Raw genomic sequence first — 14,683 nt, 5'->3', positions numbered from 1 at the left:
AGGGAAGGCAAGAGTACTTTTTATATACATCTGTGTATTTTCATTAGGAGACACAGGATAGCTAGCTGTCTGTGATGTGAGTAGCCATTGATGATCATTGCTGAAATCCATTTAGTCATAGCAGTACTTAGTTATTTTAAATGTTGCATTAGATATATAACAGCTGTTATTAGTTGCTTTAAATTAGAATGTTTTCATGTGATCAAAGATTAAGTGAGGCTTAGCCAGAAATCATCTTGATGAGACATGACACTTTATTATTTCTGCAGTGATGATGTATGGAAATCATTACTTGTGGACAAACTTAGAATCAGCCTGTGAATGGGGCTTTTATTTTTCTGTTTCTCAGAGATAGAATGGCCTATAGGAATGAATATATTAGGTACCTGGAAACCACCTAAAAATAGTAATGGATGTTGGAGAAGCTCCAAAGAAGGACTCAATTCTTCCCTCCAATATTCAAAAGGATTAGAGAGCTTGACGTTGTAGTTCGTAGCCCTGCCTGTCATTCCAGACCCCTAGGTTGTAGTTCATACCCTTTCAAGCTTCTAAAATCAAGACACTGAGCTCCAAGACAGAGTACCTTGTGTCCATTCCAGGCATTCCTTTACAGAACAAAGAGTGGTGTGTAACAGTCCTCTCAGGGAGGCAGGCAGGGAGAGAGGAGGTGAGAGAATGGTCTAGATGGTGAGGAAGGGAAGGATATTAGGGTCTCAACAAAAAGATTATTTTTGAGATAAATGTGGTATAGTATGAGAAATTCCTATTGCGTTTGGTCTTTTTGTCTGCTTCATCTTTATATGCATAAGGTATTGGTGGTTATTTTACCCTTTTAGAAAAATTTCTGAATATATATATATACGTATATATAATTTTATATATACGTATATATAATTATATTTATGTGTATACATATATATAATTATATATATGTGTATATATATATAATTGTAAAAGCTCATTTTCCCCCTTAGTTCTTCTATTATTCAATCTGGTCATCTGTAAAATGGCATCTTATATTAAACAGCTTGTCAATTAACTTTTTTTTTTTTTTAAGGAACAGAGAGATTCAAAACTGCAGTCCATTTTACTTCTAATGGGATTAGCATCAAGGAAAAACCACTCATGCAGGGTCTAAGATAAACATCAGAACAATGCAGCAATTATAGGTCATTCAATTAATATATTGATGTGACTTTCAGTTGCTCAAAAATAGTACAGTTTTTTTCTGTTAAGTGAAAAGATTATTTTGCTTTTTCAAGCACCGTATTAGAATGATTTTGGTGTGAATAAAACTATTGCTAATTATCGTTGGTTTGCAGCACTTCTCTTTTGTTACTTAGGAATGCCAAAGAAAGGGTAAAATCCCTGTTACAATGAGGGCTTTCTTGCCGGTAATCAGCAGTATTTGGTCTGCCTGCAACTGGGGCTGCTTTGTCCCAGAAGTTTTATTTCTATTGACTTTCTGCTCTTTAGAATTTAAACATTTTTCTTTATATCTTTAACTGCTGAAACTCCAGCTGAGGGAACAGTGGGAGGGGAATAAAGAAGATGGTTAAAGTCATTTTGTGGACTGTGAGGGTGCATGAAGAACATGTTCTTCAAACTCAGTTCCACATTTAAGCTGCCCAGTGAGCCTTGCCCTTGCTATTCTCTCTCTCCCTGAAGCCAGAAAGAAGAAGCAGGCGACTCTCCAAAGGACCCGATCTTACCTGTCACATCACAGATGTACCTTTTTAGCATTCTTACAATTGAGATAGGATTCAGAGCCCTGAAACCTGGAGGAAGGAGAGAAAACTCTTTTATTTAGTTTCCATCGTGCAAGGATGTTATAAATATCCCCCATCTTTAAAAAGATCCTGAGATCCCTCTTAGCTGTTGCCAATTACTCTGCTCCCTTTTACAACAGAGTTTCCTAGCATTAGTGTTAATGGCTGTTTCCATTTACTCTCATCCTGTTTCTTTCTTTAAAAAAATTTTTTTACATATGTAATATATCCCATCGTCCTTTTTTTTAGAACCCACTGAAAATAGTCCTTCATCTTCACCAATCTCCTGAAAACATTCTTTCAATGCTACCAGTGACTGCCATTATGCTAAGCCTAATGGTTCTTGTTCAAATATCACTTCTCAGAGAGCTACTCCCCACAGTTACTCTTTACCTTTTACCCAGCTCTATTTTTGCAACTTTTTTTTCCCATTGTGACATTTACTTTAATAGCTGTAATTTCACTCTCCCAAACAGAATGTCTGTTCCATGAGAAATGCGATTTCATTTCATTCTTTAGTACCTTGCACACCTGTAGGTGTGCAATAATTATTTTTGTATGGATTGATTAATAAAATGCTGTGGGAATTGCTACTTCACTTGTAATTTTGTTTACCTTTTAATTTAATTCTTAGCACAGTATCTATGAAGTCAGATTTCAATAAATATATGTTGAGCACAAGAGAATTCTAATTAAGAAGAAGGCAGCACTCTGTAGAATAACTGGTTTCTAGGATATTGACATTCACCCAGCAATGATTTGCTGAGGAGTATTCAAATTATTTGGGGCAAGGTTTCCAGCAGGGAGGCTCAGCCACACCATTTCTAGTGATTGGAAAGCGGCTACTCTTATAATGCTGGGGTGCAGCTAGTTTTCCTGTCTCTTTGATTAGATTTTGTCTTTTGTTCTGCCCAGGTGGGTCCCTGGGAATAACTACTAAGGTATGGAACCATGGTGTTGTCTGGCCTTCAATGAAAACATGTAGCCCAGTGCCACCAAACATGATGTACATTATAAACATTTGTTTACCTCTTAGAAGGCGTCTTACTTCTTTGTACTATTCCTTGGAGCATTTGATGCACATTTTTCCATCTTGTTGCTCGGTCACTTTTGTAATAGAGCTTGTGTGAGTTTTTTTTTTTTTTTTAAGGAATTTAGAACTATGTCAGTTTTTATCTCCTTTGCAGTTTTTGGTGATAGCTCTGTGTATGGGAAGAAGGCAGTGCTGTGGATCTCGAATCCTTGGAGCAACCCTCTCAGGCACATTTCTAGTCGAAGTCTAAGATTAGGTCACTGTGGATAGAGACCAGCAAGGAATCTCGGGCTTAAGACCCAGCTAGTACAAAGGGAGTGAGCTAAGGAAAACTAGATAACTTAATTTGTTTCTCTTTTTGCTTTGGCTTCCTGAAAGCCACCCAGACTAAACTTGATGTTAGTTCAATTCTACAAGTCCTCGGGATGACCATATTTTCTTTCTCTTTCCAAGGTGCTGATTTCTTTCTTTCTTTTTCTTTCTTTCTTTTTTTCTTTCTTTCTTTCTTTCTTTCTTTCTTTCTTTCTTTCTTTCTTTCTTTCTTTCTTTCTTTCTTTTCTTTCTTTCCTTCCATCCTTCTTTCTGAATTTCTTTTTTAATAAATCTGGTTTTATGTAACTTTTTATTGAAAGCTTCTTCAAATTACTTTTGGACAGAGGCAGGAAATACTTCTCTGTTTTTCCTCTTGTATGTTTCTACATTCCCTAGGAGCTAGTCCATGATGGCAGTCACTTTAGGGACTTGAAATTCACCAGGAATGGGGGTTTGGGGAGTCGTGGTGGTACCTTTATGAGACTTTAACTTTATGGCCTGTTTTTTGTTATTGACTCTCCTGTTTGTCCTGGTACTGCTTCTGGAAAGTGATTTTTCCTGCATAGGTTTCCTAGAATTCCTAGATTATATCATATTGAAGTACTTTGTTGACTATGCCATAAGTTGTGGGAAACTAGAGTTGGCCTCACTTCTCCCTTCTTCCTAATGTGGATGGGAAACTAACTGGCAGAAAGAAAATCTTCCCCCCTTCCTCTTGGGTTTCTTCTTTTTCTTTTCATAATCTCTTTTAAGAATTTTCTATTACCATTTCATTCAATTTCTTTCTTCTTTAATTTTTCGCTTCTTCCTGTTACTTACTCTGCAGCCTGTAAGTGGTAGATGTATCTGTGGTAGTGGTTAGTAACCTGGGTTATGGAGCCAGGTTGCTTGGATTTGAATTCTGGCTCTCCAGCTTTACCAGTTATGTGACCTTTTTCAAATTCCTTAACCTCTTAATGCTCAGGTTCTTACTCTATAAAATGGGAGTCATCATAGTATTTACTTCATGAGGTTTACTTCATGAGGTTGTTATGAAGATGAAATGAGTTTATACCTATTGAGTACTTTGGCACATATCTGGCACATAGTTTTTAATAGATGTTATTGATGATGGTGATGTTGATGATGATGATGATGATTGCTTGTTTAACTTTGTGGGTAGTACTTGCAAGTAAGTGCTGGTGGCCAAACTGGTAGATTCTTTCTGGCAAATAATTACATTGACTGGATTAATCTGTCTTGGAGCCAGAGTAAAGAACATAAAGTAACTTATAAAGGATGACTCTAGGACCTTGAAAAGTCCCAGGTGTCTGGGCTGGACTTGTATCGGTAATTTCTTGTGTGTGTTTGTGTGTGTGTTTCCTAATCTTGGCTTAAGCTTCCTAACTTACTTTTGATTATCCCTTCTTCATAATAATGGTCTTTTCTATGTTCTTCTCAGCCATGTTGTCAAATTGTGAGAATAAAACGTGTCTACGGTCTTCCCGTCAAGATAATAATGAATAGTGCCTTATATTTGTATCTTACTCTGCTTAAAATGATTTCCATTCTAAGAGGTCTACAAGGTCTTCAAACTACATTTCTACACCCTCCTCCCTGGTTATGTAAACAGAACTATGGCATGGAGATTTCTTGCTTCAAACCAAATCATTAACAGCGAAAAAATATAAAAACTCTTGTCTGCATAATTTTGGGGCAGCTCCCAAATGTGGGGGAACAAATCTGAACATGTATCATTTGGGACTGGGAGAAAGTAAAGAAAGGGGAAGCAAGGAGTGGTATGAAGAAGGATATTCTCACCTTTTAGTGTTAGAAAAAACCTTAAAGGTCTGAGGCTTAATTTACAGCTAGTTGTTGATCTTTCCATTACAACCAAATTCAGAAGGAAGAGTTTCCTTGGTGTTCTTATATATGGTCTCCTCTTATATTGCACTTTACCCTATACTTAAAATCTTGCAGGACATTTTAGCCACATGATGGATTTGCTCTGTGGGAAGAAGATTAGACTCAGGCTTGCCAAGCAAATAAACCAAAAAATAAGATTTTCGATATCTCCCAGTTGGAAGCTCAAAGGATTGTGACTTCCTGTTTTCTGGAGTAGATTGAAACTTATTAACATCTTTAGCAATGGTAGTAGAATCCATTCATTTCTTTCTTTGCTCAGTGTTAACGGTTCAGACCTATTCTCTCTGTGTGGGTCTCCAAAGAGGGAAAACCATTCAGAAACAGATTTCCAGGTATTTTCAGTATTTAGTGGAGTTAGGGAGCTCTGTGCAATCTTTCCTATGAGTATACATCTCAGGTTAACTATGCACTGAAGAGATCAAGGTGTGCTGGGGTTGAGAGGGGTCCTCTGCTGATTGAGAGAGATTCTTTATCAGTGTGGTTGGAGACAAGAAAGCTGTTTGTTCCTCATTCCAAAAGTCAAACTACTGACCTCTGGCCATCACAATACCCTCCCTGATGATATCAAGCTGGGCTTGTTGTTTGTTGGGTGGGGAATGGGCCTTGTCAGTAAACTTGTAGTCATGTCAGTGGTTACTGTTTTAATCTTTCCCCTTTCAATTTTCTGGCACTGGCTCTCAAAAAGCAGGATGAGGAAAACGAGAGATCCATCCAGCACACTTATTCCAGATTCTTTATATTTATAATTATCACCTTAAATGAAGTAGCCACCGTTCAAGCCCAGATTAATTTTCCTCCAGACAGATAGCTTATCTATTGCAAAGAGCTGGGTTTTCTATGAGTTTTTCTCCTGCTTGCTGCTGCTTTTAAAAGGCTAGATAACACATTGACTCTAGGAGCTATCTGGCTCACAGGGGCAAAGGAATTGCTTTCTGACCTCACCTGGTCTTTTGCATCTCTTGAAGGGAGAATTAATAAAGGGAGAGTTGTGTGACTCATTTGAAGGCACATTTGTAAGGCATATCATCTCAGCGAGGAAAGACGCAATAACTCTAGGCACTGGCTCACTTTTGGACTATTAAAAAACAAAATAAAATTCAGAAAAAATTTTAAATTTTAACCAGCTATTTAAAAATGCCTTCCATTTTAACATATGATTGACTATATGTAACTCTGGCAATTGAGATATTTAAGGACACTTAATAAACTAGCTTTGAACCTCTGGAGATGAGAAGAGTTAGGCTTATTCCTTTACTATACCAAAAAAATATCACTGGAGAGTCCATTTTTTAAAAAGTGCAAGTTGTTAACATGGCACAAGTTTAGTACAGTTTCAGCACAGAATTTTGTGCATGGCTTCTGCTTGAAAAGACTTGGGACTATCCAAAGAATTATCTTCAATATATTTATATCTCTATAAAATCTCAAATAGGGTTCTTAAGTGCAAAATTGAGACTCAAAGTCAACTGAGACATACCTTTTCCTTGGTTAAAAAGAAATCAGAAGATGACCTGATAATCACTACAAAAATAATCTTTCATAAAGAAGATGGTCAGACCAAGGAAGATATCACATTTGTGAAAAGGAGGGTATTCAAAGGCCATAAAAGGCAGAACTTCAAAATATTTTAAAAAGCTGAATAAACTAAAATGTTCACCTGTGATAAATAATGGCAATATTGAACATTTCTCGAGCACAGAGAGTAATGTCCCACCCCTGTACTAAGTATTGGGGATTCTAAAATGAGTAAGACAGGATCCTTGATCTCAAGGAGTTTCATTATGTCATGGGGGAAAGAGATCAACAATCCACAGAATAAAGCCTCCAGTAAGAAGTTATGAGAGACAGGTGGTCCAAGTCTGGCAAGTAGAGAGGAGGGACAAATAGCACGTTACTCCTGTGAGGAACTTCCTGATTTTCCACTGTGACCTAGAAAACCAGGTCCAGCGAGTAGCAGTGAGGTGGTCATATGTACATAACGTGGCAACGATAATTTGTGCTTTGAAAGCACATTATGCTTTTCAACATGCTTTACCAGACATGGTCTTTTCAGGCCCCTGTACCCCGTGCAGTAGATTATCCAAATGTGCAGATAGGGAAGTAGCAACATAGAGAGGACATGAAGCTTGAGTCACGGTAAATAGCTGCTTAGTGGTACCTCTGGGCCGCCAGGGCTCCTGAACTCTAGGCCTGCTTTCTTTCTCCAACCTGCCAGTGGAAGAAATGGCCTTTCTTTTTTCCAAGCTTGTGCAGTGGTACTTTAGTTTCCTGGGATGTTATCTGTGTCATGTAAAAGAATGTTTGATTTTGAACTAAAGTTAAATTCTTTCTCATTCTTCATCTTTTAGCTCAAAAGTCACTTCTTTAGGGGATACTTTTCTGGGCCCCCAAATCTCTCTGCTATGCAGTCTCACAGTCCTCTGTGCTTTCCACATTAGCACTTATCCCAGTTTGTAATTTACCATTTGTGTCTTATTTGATTAATGTCTGTCTCCCCTGTCTAGCCTTACTCTCCATGAAGCCAGGGAACATATTTGTTTTGTGAATCAATATATGCATTTAGTGACTTGCATATAGTAATCACTCAATAAATGTTTGCTGAAGGAAATTTAAGGTGTGTTTACTGTTTCCTTTTTTATTTATTTATTTTTATAACAATAGAGTACCCAACATGTGAGCAGCTTACTTGTGACAATGGAGCCTGCTATAACACCAGTCAGAAGTGTGATTGGAAAGTTGACTGCAGGGACTCCTCAGATGAAGTCAACTGCAGTAAGTATTGTGCACAAGGTGTGCAGTGGTGTGCTGAAGCTGGTTTATACTGGTTTGAGAGAGCCAACATGTGCATCTCTTCCCAAGTTCGGGTTCAGTGAATTCATGTTGGTAGTTTGAAGTCAGCCATTGGTAGGAGTATTTACACACTGGAAATTGGCAAACACTACAAACCAGGGCCTTTTTGTTCCTGGATAACTGGTTCTTAAACATTTACCAGCACACCACTGCTTAATAAGAATCCCTTTTTAAACTGGAGATGATCTTCCTTTGAGATTAAATGGCTACAATGGAGTTAACTTCTCTCTTTTCTTTCCCTTCTTAACTTTCTGTTGCAGCTGAGATATGCTTGCACAATGAGTTTTCATGTGGCAGTGGAGAGTGTATCCCTCGTGCTTATGTCTGTGACCATGACAATGATTGCCAAGACGGCAGTGATGAACATGCTTGCAGTACGGTGATTTCTTTATGCTGGGTCATGTTGTTGGGAGTGTTTTGTTTTGTTTCGGTTTGGTTTTGTTTTCTCCCCCCGCTCCCCCATCAATGTACCGCTTTTTTTCAAGGAAAAGAATCACTACCTTTGATGGCAGATGGAATCAGAAGGTCACTAGGGGCCTTAGCACGAGCCTTTGTGGTGTTGCTGGACCTGGGCTCCTTTATTTTCCAAGGATCTGTGTAGATGTAAAGGGCTGGTGATGGACAGTTTGCCTTCTCTCCTTAGGCTCCAGGGGTACAGATATATTGTATCACTGGATTCTCAAATGACCCATACCTCTGACAACCTTGACAGTTGAGTGAGAGAAGTGTTTTTAAGGGAAAGGAAGTTCCTAGGAGTGTCTCTAACTCTCCTCTTTACTTTGAAATTTCTACTACATTAAAGTTGGAGGGTCAGGAAAGTTTCTTTTTCTTCTTTGTTTTTTTTTTGGAGATGGAGTTTTGCTTTGTTGCCCAGGCTGGAGTGCAGTGGCGTGATCTCGGCTTACTGTAACTTCCGCCTCCTGGGTTCAAGCAATTCTCCTGCTTCAGCCTCTCGAGTAGCTGGGATCACAGGCATGTGCCACCATGTCCGACTAATTTTGTGTTTTTAATAGAGATGGGGTTTCATCGTGTTGGCCAGGCTGGTCTCAAACTCCTGACCTCAAGTGATCCGCCCGCCTCGGCCTCCCAAAGTGCTGGTATTATGGGTATGAGCCACCACGCCCAGCCTGAAAGTTTCAGTGTGATATAGGTGGCTTTCTTGCCTCCACTTCTTCACCCTGACCTTGCTGTTGTGTCTATGCTGTTGCCTGCAATGCAAATTTCTACTGCATTGAAGTTGGAGGTCTCTCTTATTGTTGCCACCTCTCCACTTATGTTTTTCGGAATCAGTAAAGTTAGAAGACTCCGTGAAAGAGTTTTACTGTGTTCAGTAAGTTGGCAGCTTTGTGTGGTGAATTTATTTACTAGAATGTATGATTTCCCTCCACACCTCTTTTGATTGGTTGGTACCCATGCCTTAGGATGTTGTTAAATATTTTCGATATCACCCTAATTTTCAATGAGCCATGCCTGACTTCCTTTCTGGAACCGGGGCTTATTTCAGTGACAGAGAATTAAAGAGAATGTGACACCATGGAATGGTTGACTCAGAATCATTTGGTCATAGATTAGCAATTATGGAGCTTGTAGTAAATATGAGAACGTTGGATGTTGTCATGTCTGCAGCATCTTTGTCTGCATTTTCTGTTCTGTGCCAACACATTGCAAACCATCTTGTTTTTAATTTTTTTTTTTTTTTTGAGACAGGGTCTCACTCTGTCATCCAGGCTGGAGTGCAGTGGTGCGATCTCGGCTCACCGCAACTCCACACCCTCCACCAGGCTCGTGCCATCCTCCCACCTCAGCCTCCTGAGTAGCTGGGACTACAGACATGTACCACCATGCTTGGCGATTTATTTTTTGTATTTTTGGTAGAGATGAGGTCTCATGACGTTGCCCAGGCTGATCTAATTTTTAATCTTGAAAAACAGAAACTGGCACCTGAGTTCATTTCCTGGACCCAAAGCTGCTGTTATCTTCTTCTTTCTCTCTCTTTTTTTTTCCTGCTTTTTAAAAATCTTTGCCAAGATATTTAAGGGATTAAACTGATATAGAAATGTCAATTTCTAGGAGTTCTGCTTAGGCAGTGAGATGAGAGCACTTTGAGTTTTTCCAGGTGATTTGTGTCTTTGGAGTGCAGCTGTTGCTTTGTTCCAGACTATCCGACCTGCGGTGGTCACCAGTTCACTTGCCCCAGTGGCCGATGCATTTATCAAAACTGGGTTTGTGATGGAGAAGATGACTGTAAAGATAATGGAGATGAAGATGGATGTGGTAAGGAGGGGAAGAGATTCCTACTGAAAAGCATTTTCTTCAACTGTTTTCCAACGCTTGTGTTTTCTCCTTTCCTTTTTAGAAATTTTGTGTGACAAGCAAGCCTCAGGATTGGCTGGAGTTGAAGGGGTTGTTTAGGAACTTAGTGGGTGGGGAAGAAGGAGGTGACTGCGCTAACTTTTCCTAAGAAGATTCAGAACTCAAATACAGATTAAATTATAATCCCCTCCTTTCTATCTTCAAGGCAAAATACGTAGGACAGTCTCTGCCTCTTCTATACCCCAGTCTGATTTTCCCCCTATAAGACTGCCTGTTTTAAATAGATTTGCCTATATAAAACTAATAGGCTGGGGAAGGAGAGAAAATAGGAAAAATGTCATTTGTCTTAGACCTTACGATCTTTAAAAATGACTTTGAACCTTGGTAACAGTTTAGCTTATTTTTTTGTTTTTGTTTTGTAAATTCTGATTCCCAAATGAGTCACTGACATTCAGTGGTGAAAGAGAGGCCACCTTGGGAACATGTGGGGTGGAGCTGGGGATTGGTAAGTGTAGGAGAAGCTACTATCCAGGGAAGTGCTTAAAGATTCTGTGAGAAGGAAATTGCTAATTATATTCACCCTTTTATGTTGCTGATATTCACCCTTTTATGTTGCTGATATCATCAGCAGTACCTCCAAAAGTTTAGCAGTTACTAATACCCACACCCTACAGCAAGTTACCTGCACCATTCCAATCCCAGGCATGATAAGGGAAATGCTTGTTCTGGGAAAATAAAACATAGTTTTAAGTTTTTATGTTCCAGAAACTGGTTTTTCTACATTTGGGTTATGGTTTTTCTTATACTGTTGACATTTCACTAAATAAGCAAAGCAAATCAAAAAGCCCAACCACAAACTCAAGCAATTCTGGACCTAACTTGATGGCCCTAGTTCTATAATTCAGGATTTAAATAACTACATCTTTTCCTAGGGGATTATGAATCCAGTTTGTTGATAATTGAGGCCCGTATCGGCTTCTTACTCTTATAACCCAGCTGGGGGCTGCCTCTTCCAGGAAAAGTGGAGTAATTCCATTATGCCTCTCCTTAGAATCTCAGTAAAAGACGAGTGGTACAGTTAGAAATCACTAACTTACTGTGAAATGTAGATCATTTATAGATTTCTCTTGTCCAACTTGCTCTACATCCTCTTTTAACCACTGATTAAAAAAGAGCTGGCTGTACCTCCCCTGTGGCCTGTAACTCTCTCTTTTTCTCCCCACAGAAAGCAGTCCTCATGATGTTCATAAATGTTCTCCAAGAGAATGGTCTTGCCCAGAGTCGGGACGATGCATCTCCATTTATAAAGTTTGTGATGGGATTTTAGATTGCCCAGGAAGAGAAGATGAAAACAGTACTACTACTGGAAAATACTGTAGTGAGTATAGACATTTACCTGGGTAGCTTTCAGATAAAGATATTTCTGTTTTCTAGATCAGACGTTCAAATACAGTGTATCTGTTGGCGTTTGCATAACAAAGCACCCCAAGACTTAGTGGAGTAAACTGGCAAATGTGTCTTATTTCTCATAGTTCTGTGGGTTGGCTAGGTAGTTCCTCTGGCCTGTATCAGCTCACTCACATGTCAGGCTGTTGCAGTAAAAGCTTGGGCTAGCCTAGCCTTGTTGACCCAGAGGCTGAAAGAGCAAACCCTAGGGCTCAAGTACTTTCAAGGTTCTACTTATGCCAAGTTTGCCAAGTCTTATTGTCCAAAGCAAGACACTTGGCCAAACGCAGAGTGGATGGAAGAAATAGACTCCATCTACTGATGGGAGGAGCCTAACAATTTTTTAGCAACTCACCGTCCCTAATCCCTAACACACACACAGGGAGGATTGTTTCAATGACAATTTTGATGACCTTAAAGATGTTCTGGAGATTTTATTATCTGACTTATAATGATGGAAAAAGGCCTTGTCTGGCTGTACTTAAAAAAAAAAAAGCTTCTGGTTCTTGGGTTAAGTACTTTGAGTTAATCTCCAATGGCAAAACTGAGTTGGCCATGCACAGTGTTGTTTGATTATGTCTTGTGTGACCACACTCATTTATGAGGAAACTGCCTGGAACTAGGGATTTTTTGCTCCTTTTTTGTGACTGTAGAACATTCACCCCACCAACAACCCATCAACTCTGCGGAGAGCTGACTGTCCTATAAGGGAATACCATTTAAAGCCTTGATTTCATCAATAATATACTCTAACTAAATTTGTGATTGCCTAGAAGTGCCCATGTAACTGCAACCCCAAGGTTATTTTTTGTTTCCTGACAAAAATTGTACATAATATTTAAACAGGCAGAGACCTCTATGGTATTTTTTTCTCTATTTCGTTTGGGAGCCCATTTAAAAAAGCTTAAAAAATTAATAAGAGATATGTAGTCACAGTATGAAAGTTGGAAAATAAAAATTAACCAAAAGAAAAAAATATAATCACCTGAAATCCCATCTCCTGAAGCCAGCCACAGTTAATATTTTTAGGGCTTATTCTTGCTCCGGTCACTTGGGAGTTCTTAGCCCTTTTTACTATGTAGACACAAAGACAGACCCAGGCATGACCTGATTTTTTTTTTTTCATAAATAAAACTTATAATGACTTACACTTGCACATAGCTATAACTTTAAAAAGGAGCTTTTTTTTTTAAATTATTATTTCTTCTGTTTCCGCTCGAGACAGGCTCTTGTTCTGTCACCCAGGCTAGAGTGCAGTGGTGCAGTCATAGCTCACTGCAGCCTCCAACTTCTGGGCTCAAGTGATCCTCCTGCCTTGGCCTCCCAAAGTGCTGAGATTACAGGTGTGAGCCACTGTGCCCGGCTAATGTTTTCATTTTTAACTTTTTGTGAAGATGAGGTCTAGCTACATTACCCAGGCTGGTCTTGATCTCCTGGCTTCCAGCGATCTTCCTGTCTCAGTTGAACTTTTATGGCAAAATTTTGCAGTGAGCTTTTAAGGGTGACAGATTTTTCTGTATATCTACTACATGCTTACTTAGCTGCTACTCATAGAAAAAGAAGCTATTGAGTTAATCAGTCTTGTCCAGAGGTTACCATTCATTTAACAAAGTTCTTTTCTTCGTTTAGATACGACTCTGTGCTCTGCCTTGAACTGCCAGTACCAGTGCCATGAGACGCCGTATGGAGGAGCATGTTTTTGTCCCCCAGGTTATATCATCAACCACAATGACAGCCGTACCTGTGTTGGTAAGTGATGGAGGGCGGGGGCTACTTGTCTTTCATTACAGTATACTGATGGGTCCCCTGATCTCTGACATCAGGGAGGTTGCACTTGTGGAGAGTCGTCATGGTCTGTCATAACAAAGAGCAACCCAGATTTCACAGAAAACCTGGAAAATAGGGAATTTTAACTCTGAGAAGGTTTTGTGTGGTGTACAAGGCAAAAGAGTGGTTCTGTCATGAGCGAGCTGACTAGCTACCTGGAACCTATCCACTACTTGATGAGGGCGGTAGTCCTTTTCTGTTTTCTTTTCAAGTATTTGGCATAAGGATTGGTGCAGCCATACTGGTTACTCAATACTGAACTACTTCCATGAGGTTGGTAGATAGCTGCTGCTTGAGCCCAGCAAGCACCCCTACCTTGCTCCCCTGGCCTTTTCTCCAGGATGCACGAATGTCCCCAGGATCCCACAACTAAAGAGTTGTTACCTGACACAGCAGAGGATCACCAGGTCATTGCTCAGGTGACTACACTGGTGGGTCAGTGCCTATGCTGGGCTGGCTACTCATTCTACTGATTGTGACATCCACTTGGAACTATTATTCAAGATGAGCAGATTCTTTATCATGATGCTTCCAGATGGTGGCTGGCATTAAACTAGACACCAGTACACCAACTATTTCCTCATATCTCTCCTCTCTGACTTCAGAAATTATTTCTCCCATTGGGAGATTTTTGATTTTGATGCCAGCTTTACATCTCACTGTGATTAGGACGGGGCCTTATGATGGGAGAATTAGACATGACCCACTATCGTCAGTTTTCGTTTTCTTAGTGAGTTTTTGGTGCTCTGATCTTTTTTCCTTCTATCTGATTTTTGATACATGAACAACAAACATACTAGCAGGAAGTGATCACAGAGGGAGTTTAAAGAAAACTATTTTTACTGCTGTCGGGAAAAGGCATCTGGAAGGCAATTGAAAGTATTCATTAAAATTTGGTAGTCATCTATGGGTCTCCAAAATGATTCAGAATTTTCCCAGGATATTTATATTCTTTTGATATTCCTTAGAAATGTGAGGTATTCTTTAGGGCTTTTTGGATAGAAACAAACATGAAATATGTAAGAAATGCTTCTAGAAAAGTATTTCTTCTGAAAGTATTATTTTAATATTATTAAAATATTAAAATTTTAATATTTTAGAACTATTTGGTAAAATTTGGTAAAAAATATTGAATTTAGATAAACCTAATGAAGTTATTCAGTCTTTAGTCTCAGCTCATGGCTTTCAACATAATTATACTTTGTCAAATACAGCTAAATCTTAAAAC

The 14,683-nt window shown here is 39.1% G+C and overlaps 1 protein-coding gene across 1 annotated transcript in view; it reads left to right on the top strand.

The window, feature by feature from the left end:
- LRP2 (LDL receptor related protein 2) overlaps window positions 1-14,683 on the top strand; it is a 225,602-nt gene that overhangs the window by 58,078 nt on the left and 152,841 nt on the right. Inside the window, exons 5-9 of the mRNA XM_030802651.1 lie at window positions 7,681-7,791; window positions 8,130-8,243; window positions 10,027-10,143; window positions 11,408-11,560; window positions 13,258-13,377. Coding sequence (XP_030658511.1) covers window positions 7,681-7,791; window positions 8,130-8,243; window positions 10,027-10,143; window positions 11,408-11,560; window positions 13,258-13,377 — 615 coding nt within the window. The remainder of the gene's footprint in view (window positions 1-7,680; window positions 7,792-8,129; window positions 8,244-10,026; window positions 10,144-11,407; window positions 11,561-13,257; window positions 13,378-14,683) is intronic.

Source organism: Nomascus leucogenys, chromosome 22a, assembly GCF_006542625.1.
Source record: "Nomascus leucogenys isolate Asia chromosome 22a, Asia_NLE_v1, whole genome shotgun sequence".
NCBI lineage: Eukaryota > Metazoa > Chordata > Mammalia > Primates > Hylobatidae > Nomascus > Nomascus leucogenys.
This window is presented reverse-complemented; position numbering and strand designations above follow the sequence as displayed.